General features: G+C 42.0%; 1 protein-coding gene across 2 annotated transcripts in view; it reads right to left on the bottom strand.

Annotated features, from left to right (window-relative positions):
• The window catches only part of POLR2E (RNA polymerase II subunit E), a 10,581-nt gene extending 2,297 nt beyond the window's left edge, over positions 1-8,284 (bottom strand). The window contains exons 1-7 of one of the 2 annotated variants that reach the window (XM_015810008.1): positions 8,160-8,284; positions 7,153-7,327; positions 5,562-5,677; positions 3,726-3,806; positions 3,459-3,517; positions 2,628-2,706; positions 683-767 (exon numbers count right to left, since the gene is read on the bottom strand). In XM_015810008.1, coding sequence (XP_015665494.1) covers positions 702-767; positions 2,628-2,706; positions 3,459-3,517; positions 3,726-3,806; positions 5,562-5,677; positions 7,153-7,327; positions 8,160-8,216 — 633 coding nt within the window. In that variant the 5' untranslated portion in view covers positions 8,217-8,284 and the 3' untranslated portion in view covers positions 683-701. The remainder of the gene's footprint in view (positions 1-682; positions 768-2,627; positions 2,707-3,458; positions 3,518-3,725; positions 3,807-5,561; positions 5,678-7,152; positions 7,328-8,159) is intronic. The other variant, XM_015810007.1, reaches the window with a different exon arrangement.
• Between the last annotated feature and the right edge of the window lie 1,279 nt (positions 8,285-9,563).

Here is a 9,563-nt window from a genome sequence, read left to right as displayed (position 1 = left end):
CTTCAGTGACTCCATCCAGCCACCTCCTTCTCTGTCGTCCCCTTCTTCTATTGCCCTCAATCTTTCCCAGCATTAGGCTCTTCTCCAGTGAGTCCTTCCTTCTCATTAGGTGGCCAAAGTACTTGAGTTTCAACTTCAGGATCTGGCCTTCTAAAGAGCAGTCAGGGTTGATCTCCTCTAGGACTGACCGGTTTGATCGACTTGCAGTCCAGGGGACTCGCAGGAGTCTTCTCCAGCACCATAGTTCAAAGGCCTCAATTCTTTGGCGCTCAGCCTTTCTTATGCTCCAACTTTCACAGCCATACAGCATCTTATGATTGAGAAGAATCTAGTCTCCTCTAGATTTTTCTCAACCTTTTAATTATTGGCCATGTTGATGAGGATTTGATGGGAGTTTCAGTCCCACAACAGATGATCTCCTGACTTGCAAATGTCTCCCCCTCCCCCCCCCAACCTGGCTCTGCTCCAGAGAAAAAAGAAAACTATAGACTGTTTTATCAGCACTGCCAATCAGAATGAATAACAAAGATACATAAAATCTCAACCACCCAAATCCTGCTCCTGTTATAACCTTTGTATCCTTTGGTCAACACGAAGCAGACAAAGCAGAAGGAAGCATAAAAGAGGAACGGAGGATTGTCTATTTTAACAACCTTTAAGATAATGAAGCATTTTAAAGTACCTTACATGACACTTCTTGGCTACTGCACCAGCCTGTAAGTGATGTAACGCCCGGCTGTTTCACTGGGCCGAATGATCTTCACCACCTGAAGAAACCACATAAACAACAGAAAAAAATATTCCGATTATTTTTTGGATTGGTTATATAATGAATCCGTGTGAGATGGCTGATGGACAGGATTTCATCATGCAATCTGTTATACAGATCAAACAGGTTCACCCTTCACCCAACCTGATCCCTCCAAGTATCCTGGATTTGGCAACTTTGGGCCAGACACTCTCCACCCAGCCTATCTCACAGGATTGTTGTTGTGGGGAAAATAGGAAGGAGTGTGTAAGCAATGTTTGCCACCTATGGATTTAGAGAAGAAGGCAGAAAAAAAAACACTGATCTAACAAAAGCCCAAGTGAACTGTATTAAAAGTCCATTTAATCCAAGTAGATGCCTCTGAGAAATATAAAAACCAAAAAATTCCTTCTCTTTTTCTCTCTCTCCCATCATAGGGATAATAATAATAATAATAATAATAATAATAATAATAATAATAATAATAATAATAATAATAATAATAATAATAATAATAAACAATTATAATAATAATAAAGTTGGAAGGGACCTTGGAGGTCATCTAGTCCAACCCTCTGCTCAGGCAGGAAACCCTATACCAGGGCTTTTCAACCTTTTCACCCCTTGTACCACTTTTAGGATATGGCAATATCCGAGTCCCACCAGTCGCCTAGCAAGGTGTTAAAAACTTGATGACCCAAAAAAAGGAAAAAAGTGATGAAGTACAGGTAGTCCTCGACTTACAACAGTTCGCTTAGTGACTGTTCAAAGTTACAATGGGACTGAAAAAAGTGCCCCCCAAGCCACAGCTGAGCAAGACACCCAGCGGCGCTCTTCCTCCTGTCCAAGGTTTTCATTGTTATGAGCATTTCTATTGAGGATTGGCAGCAGGGGTGGGGCGGGGGGATGTTTGGTTTTTATTCCCCCCGTCCGCTGGGTGGTTGCAGCAGGTTTTGGTCACTTCACATGACCTGGGATACTGAGACCGTCATAAATATGAATCAGTTGCCAAGCATCTGAATGTAAATCACAAGACCCTGGAGATGCTGCAACATTCCAGCTGATCGGCGCTTGTTCTGGGCTCAGCAGAAGCACCAGGATCAGCGCCGAGCTCCAGCTGGAGCCTGGCATTGATCCTGGCACTTCCACTGAGCCCTGACAGCCCCAAAGAAGCGCCAATCAGCTGGAAAGCGGCACTGATACTGGTGCTTCCGCTGAGCCCTGACAGCCCTGCAGCTCCAGCCATCTCTCGCTCAGGCTTGTACAGTGCTGCCACCGATTCAGCTCATTTCTCTCCCCCGCAACCACTTTTCTAGGATGGTCGCGTACCACCTGCCAGGTGCCAATGTACCACAGGTGGTACCCGTACCACTGGTTGAAAAGCCCTGCCCTATACCATTTTGGACAAATGGCTGTCCAGTCTCTTCTTAAAAACTTCCAGTGTTGGAGCATTCACCTCTTCTGGAGGCAGGTTGTTCCACTGGTTAATTGTTCTAACTGTCAGGAAATTTCTCCTTAGTTCTAGATTGCTTCTCTCCTTGATTAGTTTCGATCTGTTGCTTCTTGTCCTGCCTTCAGGTGCTTTGGAGAATAGCTTGACTCCCTCTTCTTTGTGGCAGCCCCTGAGATACTGGAAGACTGCTATCATGTCCCCCCCTCGTCTTTCTCTTCCTTAAACTAGACATACCCAATTCCAGCAACCGTTCCTTGTAAGTTTTAGCCTCCAGTCCCCTAATCATCTTTGTTGCTCTTCTCTGCACTCTTCCTGAGCTTCTATTTAGATATCAGAATTTATTACCACTTATAACCTCCATATACTGTATTTATCAAAGCCTTTGGGAAAGGACATATCCTCAGCCTCCCTTTCTCTGCTCCTTACCTGGCCTCTTTTAATTCCAAAATAGCGAGCCACAGGATCTCCAGCTTGTATTCTTGGAAGCTGATTCTCCCTTAGTTTACTGACAACAACAGTTAAAGAAAAAATTTCAAACCATGTAAAAACAGGACCTTTTTTTTTCTTTCTCTGCCAGGATCACAGTATATTTTGTTTTGTTTCACCCAACCTGTTAGTTAAGCTAAATAAAGTTGTTAAATTATGGTTTGGGGGAACATAGAAATCCAGGGCCTGTTTTAGCGTCATGAGTGAATCAAAGCTTCACTTTAAGCCAGGGGTAGTCAACCTTGGCTCTTTTATGACTCGTGGACTTCAACTCCCAGAATTCCTGAGCCAGCACAGCTGGCTCAGGAATTCTGGGAGTTGAAGTCCACGAGTCATAAAAGAGCCAAGGTTGACTACCCCTGCTTTAAGCAACGTGATTAATTTGCACTCGATATATTGTGTGGAATGCATTTTGTAAAACCAGGCTTACAATCTGAACCATGAAAACTAATGCGTGTCAATGGAGCTGTTTTCAGACAACGGAATGCATGCTTACTCATACATTGAGTTTACTTCCAAATCTGTTATGCTTCTAGTTTTATAGGCTGTATCCAAACCCAAAATCAAGAAGACCAGACTATCCTTTTAACTCTATATTCATATTAAAATCCTACACATATTTGCCTGGACACAGTTTCCTCTTAACATAGGATAATGCTAGAAAATTCAACCCCTGTCTGATATCTGAAAGAAAAATAGCAACCTAACTCAGAACAAGCAGAAAACTGAGGAAGATACTCAAAACAGTAAGTACAAAGGAAAAAAAGATACTATCTGGCCAGTAATTCTGTCACCTCTTCTTTGGTCATCACAACATGTTCTGGAACCAGCTGTAGTGGCAAAAAGAAAGAAAAGAATGACACAATGTGGAAATAGCTAGATTTCTACTATGCACATGAAAACTCTTCCAGGCAAATAACCACAGAAACAGCTTTTGTCAACTGAATGAGAACAGAGCTTATTTTGTTCCTCTCAATGCACTCCTCCCAGGCCCAACCAATGTCCCCAACACACACAAAAAAAACCCTCCTTCCTCACCTCATGCTCAGTGATGTTGATTAGCAGTTCCTGTTGAAGGAATTGTTCAAGGATGTACTTGGGAGCCATGTCTACTAGAGACTAAGAGAGAGAGAAAGGAAGGCAGCAGTTAGGGCTGTATATTAAGAAAGGGACTTCAGTATTTAGGAAGAGACTTGATGGGAAAAGGGGAGAGAAAGAGAGACAAAGATTGCAAATCCTCTTACTGGTATCTTAAAGCTCAAGCTCAAACTTTCTTCTTAGTTCTAGGTTGCTTCTGTCCTTGATTAGTTTCCATCCATTGCTTCTTGTCCTGCCTTCAGGTGCCTTGGAGAATAGGTTCCCTCTTCTTTGTGGCAGCTCATCAAATACTGGAGCACTCGTATCATGTCTCCCCTGGTCCTTCTTTTCACTAGACTAAACATGGCCAGTTCCTGCAACCATTTTAGCCTCAAGCCCCCTAACCATCTCTGTTGCTCTTCTCTGCACTCTTTCCAGAGTCTCAACATCTTTTTTATATTGTGGTGATCAAAAACTGGATGCGGTATTCCAAGTGTGATCTAATTTATAAAGCAGTATTAATACTTTACATGATCTTGATTCTATCCCTCTGTTAATGCAGCCTAGGGTTGTATTGGCTTTTTTGGTTGCTGCTGAACACTGTTGGCTCACATTTAGGCGATTGTCCACTAGAACGATCCTATGCTATTTCAGATGGGCTTATTCAGTGATATGGTGGCATCCATAAAGGTGAGAAATGTGCACAAATATTAAGATGGTCGGGAAACAGATTCTGAGAACTTTCTGATTTCAATGACGTTCTCGGAATACTGTCACCTCCACTAGCTTTGTTGTTGCTCAGATTTCCTAAGGCCCATTTCACTTCACATTCTAGGATGTCTGGCTCGAGGTCAGTGACCACTCCATCGTGGTTATCAGGGACGCTAAGCTCGTTCTTGTATAGTTCTTCTGTGTAATTTTGACACCTCTTCTTAATCTCTTCTGCCTCTGTTAGGTCCCTGCCATTTTGGTCCTTTATCATGCCCATCTTTGCATGAAACGTTCCCTTCATATCTCCAATTTTCTTGAAGAGATCTAGAAGAGATCAACCCCGACTGCTCTTTAGAAGGCCAGATCCTGAAGTTGAAACTCAAATACTTTGGCCACCTAATGAGAAGGAAGGACTCACTGGAGAAGGGCCTGATGCTGGGAAAGATGGAGGGCAATAGAAGAAGGGTGTCATGTGTCTGATTAACGAAACACTTAAAAGGACTTTCAGGCATATTTTTTCCCTAAAAGCATTTATTAAGGTTACAGAGACGTCAGTATGGCATGGTGGAAATGCTTAGATCTGGATTCTTTTCCGTTACACATACATTCTAAGCATTTTTCCCCGCCCCTATTTTGGGGTCATGGTTCACATCTTCCAAGTTAATTGGAAGATGTGATTTACTTCCGGTTTCTTTTTCCCGGGCTTTCACTGTTGCCTGATTTAACTATAAAAATACCAGACAGTTCTGCATATTGTCAAAGCAAGAATATACAGTATTTGCAGCGTTGACAAAGGGGACGACAGAGAATGAGGTGGCTGGATGGAGTCACTGAAGCAGTAGGTGTGAGCTTAAATGGACTCCAGAAGATGGTAGAGGACAGGAAGGCCGGGAGGAACGTTGTCCATGGGGTCGCAATGGGTCGGACACAACTTCGCAACTAACAACAACAAAATTAAAGCCCACGCCTTGGGATATAGCCTTCCCCCGATAAGAGATCACTGTTCCGTGAAAATTAAAGGTCAAAATCCCTTAGCCAGCAATGAGATTATAGCAACATCCCTTCTATCCATTTAGACTAAGGTACCTGTTTGGCAGATGGAGTCATGCCTTGTTGCACCACAATCAGGGCCCGGGTAATATTTTCCTCTTGCATTCGCTGGCAGTACATCTTGATGGTCTTAATCCCAACTTTTGGTTCCTCTGAAAAGAGATTTTTGTTGGTTTGTAAGTGGAGAATCTCCATGAAGTAAAATACTTTGTTCATTAGGCCTGACATCTGCCTTCAGGATTAGAATTCAAGCTCTCATTTAATATTAAATAAAAGGTTTAATAGTAAAGCGGGAAGCCTGCAACTCCCATTGTTTCAAACAACCCTAATTTCAGAGGCTGGAATCTTAGCCAAATAAAATTTCCAGTAACACGATGGCTGTTTCACTGTCTTACCGTATAATCAAAAACAACAGAAAGAGGATTAAGTATTTGTTAAACTGTCCAATGAAATACCATGTATTTTTATGTACTTCAAAAGCAGTTTTAGTTGAGAAATGAGTACAGCTGTGGAAGATAAAAGTTATGAATATCAAACCTCATTCATATATTATTCTTATGAATATGTGAACATTTTATCCATTATGTAAGATTTTTAGAAAAGGAAATTAGATGGTGTCTAATCTCTCTTAAGGGTATAAAATTTTTGCTTGGTCATTAACTGGCCTTTAATATAATTTTTGTTTCAAAACAGATGCCACCGCCTTCAGGAATAAATGCACTCCATCATGAAACAGTTGTTATCATCAGAAAAATTTTATTACATACTAAAACGTGTAGTTTGTTGCTATAAGAGTATTGATCAAACTGTTTTCATTTCTACCTTGCTAATAGACATTACAGTAAATAAAAAAGTTAATATGCCAGTTTCGCTGGTGCATCTACTGTGTTTTTAAAAATTAATAAAAGATACACATATAGTAAAAGTCAGCTGGCAGAAAGAACTGATGAAGAGGGATGGTGTCAGACACCCCCCCCTTACGTATCCCAATGTATTTGCCTGCATTTTATCTATTTGCCTTTGTAGCTTTTGGGGGTCTGCCATTCTGGTGGGAGGGGGGCTGCTTGCCTGGGGAATGTATTTTGCCTTGCTGCACTCTGTCCTTTCTGGGATGCCCTCCCTTCGTGAGAAAGGAACGTTACCTGAAGTCATCTGCCTTATCCTCAGACAACGGAGGCTGGGACCGTTGGGAAACGAAAGCAAGAGAGACCTTGAGATGGGCGCTAAATCACCAGCGACTCAAAACAGCCTAACATCTGTGGATTGGCTGGATTCCACCCGGACAGTTGGATATTGAGGGGAGGAGTTCTGAATGGGTATTATGATGTAACCTTTCGTGCGCAATTTCTTCAGACCTTGCTTTGCTCTACTGCTATCACTAACTCTCAATAAAGCTTCCTTTTGAAACAACGCCTGTTTCTACTTTCTTAGGAGACCTAGTCGAAGCAGGTCATTCTAGATCTTCAAAGAAAAGACTGGCTTTTAGAAACTGCAAGCTATGAAAGAAGAAACAAACAAAAACTGAATAAAAATATCACTGAATTAATTCAAGAAAAGAAAGAAGGAATGAAGATGCAATCAAACAGGTTTCTGGAAGTAATAACCAAATCTATTTTAGTATAATCACCTGGGAAAAAGACAAACATCTGATCAGTAGGATCATCATTGTGGGCCACCAACACTGTGAGATCAGTACGCCGAGGACGCCCTTCACTTGGCTTATCACCAAACTGGGCTTTGAACTCTTCCAGAGTCTGATCCAATTCATCCTGTGTTACCAAGTAGCCTCGATCATGACACAGCTGATTTAAGGACCAAAAAAAGTCAGTTTAAATATTAATATAACACTATACTGAAGGCTGCAAGTAAATATAGTGGCAAAATAGTGAACCATTCATTTAAGAATCTATACAAAGAAGTTCTAAGGCAACTTTTGATTATAAAGTAACCTCCAAAAGTAGACTAATTTTGCCAGCAATCTAAATATATCAACTCTGAAATCCCCCTCACTAGTTCTTCGATGTTTCCTCCCCCTTTTTTGCCCACTCTCATTCAAAGAAGGTAATAGTTTCCCTTAAGTCATGAGTCCTGGTAAATACTACATATGGATGCATTAATGTAGTTTTCTTGGCAACAGTATGGAAACGGTTTGTCTTCATTTAGACGGTTTTTCATTTTCCTAATCTAGGATTATTTAATAGCCTTTGATCTGATTTTAGTTTTCTGAGATCTTCCAAAGTTGACTAATAGTAGATGCTACTGCTACGTTAAGACAGATTTTGACTTGCCCCATCCCAAACTTGCAACTTTATTACAAAGTTACTATCTTTTCTTTTTTTAACTAATACAGTAATTTTGTAGCTTGGATGATAGCACAATATGTATTAATTGCAAATAAGCCGGAACGCTTACAATTACCTATTTTAAAACAATCCAAATAAAACAAATATTTAAATATTTTTGTATACGATTTGGGAAAACCGAAGCCAATTAAGAAAAATATAAAATAAAGGGAACGGGCATTTCTCCCTCCGTAACGTTGAACTCAGAATGGCAAACCCTGTCATCTGTGTGCACCCACACAACCGCCCTACCCCATTCCCAGGGCCCAATCTTCTTCCTCCTCCTCCTGACCTGCATAATTGTTTTCCGGATTTTCCATAATCGATAAGTCTCTTCTTCGTCGTCCATGACGCTCCCTGATGGGACCGCTGTGCTGTCGCAAAGAAAACCCTGGACCGGCTCTGGGAGATGACGTATTAGGCACGCGGCTTGTGGACAGTATTGCGCATGTGCGAAGAGACCGAGAGCCGAAGGGGAGAGATTGCACACGCGCGGGAGAGGAGAAGAAGGAGGAGGAGAATTTAAAGACACAGGGCCATAAAATAAATTCCCCAGCTCTCCTTGCTTTCTTCACCGTGATACTGCGCACGCGCAAGAGTTAAAGTAGGGCGGGAAAAGTAATTAAGACTAAAGTTTGTGCAAAGGGCAAGCGCAGTATAACTACAAGGCGCTGAGTCTGCCTTTATCTCTCCATCCATTCTCTGCAGCTGGAGTCCTAGTGGACAATCACCTAAATATGAGCCAACAGTGTGCTGCAGCTGCCAAAAAAGCCAACACAGTGCTGGGCTGCATTAACAGAGGGATAGAATCAAGATCACATGAAGCATTAATACCACTTTACAATACCTTGGTAAGGCCACACTTGGAATACTGCATCCAGTTTTGGTCACCCCGATGTAAAAAAGATGCTGAGACTCTAGAAAGAGTACAGAGAAGAGCAACAAAGATGATTAGAGGACTGGAGGCTAAAGCATATAAGGAACGGCTGCTGGAATTGGGTATGTCTAGTTTAATGAAGAGAAGGACAGGGGGGACATGATAGCAGTGTTCCAATATCTCAGGGGCTGCCATAAAGAAGAGGGAGTCAAGCTATTTTCCAAAGCACCCGAAGGCAGGACAAGAAGCAACGGGTGGAAACTAATCAAGGAGAGAAGCAATCTAGAACTAAGGAGAAACTTCCTGACAGTGAGAACAACCAGTGGAACAACCTGCCTCCAGAAGCGGTGAATGCTCCAACACTGGAAGTTTTTAAGATGAGACTGGACAGCCATTTGTCCGAAATGGTATAGGGTTTCCTGCCTGAGCAGGGGGTTGGACTAGATGACCTTCAAGGTCCCTTCCAACTTTACTATTATTATTATTATCATGACAGATTTGATGAAAGGAGCATAGACTTAAGAAAAAGTAACAAAGCTCTCCGAAGAGAGGAAACTCATATCAGGACCAACCTCATATGCCTAATATTTAGGGCTAGCTGGCAAACCGTACTCAATGAGTAGTCCTCAATGGCACCACATCCACACACAGAGAAGTAAGCAGCGGGGTACCGCAAGGTTCCGTCTTAGGCCCAGTACTCTTCAATATCTTCATAAATGACTTAGATGAGGGAATTGAAGGGGAACTATCAAATTTGCAGATGACACCAAACTGACAGGAGTAGCCAACACCCCGGAAGACAAACTCGGGATCCAAAAA

This window comes from Protobothrops mucrosquamatus, unplaced genomic scaffold (assembly GCF_001527695.2).
Source record: "Protobothrops mucrosquamatus isolate PMUCROS unplaced genomic scaffold, P.Mucros_1.0 scaffold6, whole genome shotgun sequence".
NCBI lineage: Eukaryota > Metazoa > Chordata > Lepidosauria > Squamata > Viperidae > Protobothrops > Protobothrops mucrosquamatus.
Note: the sequence above shows the minus strand (reverse complement) of the source record. Positions and strands in the feature narration are given on the sequence as shown.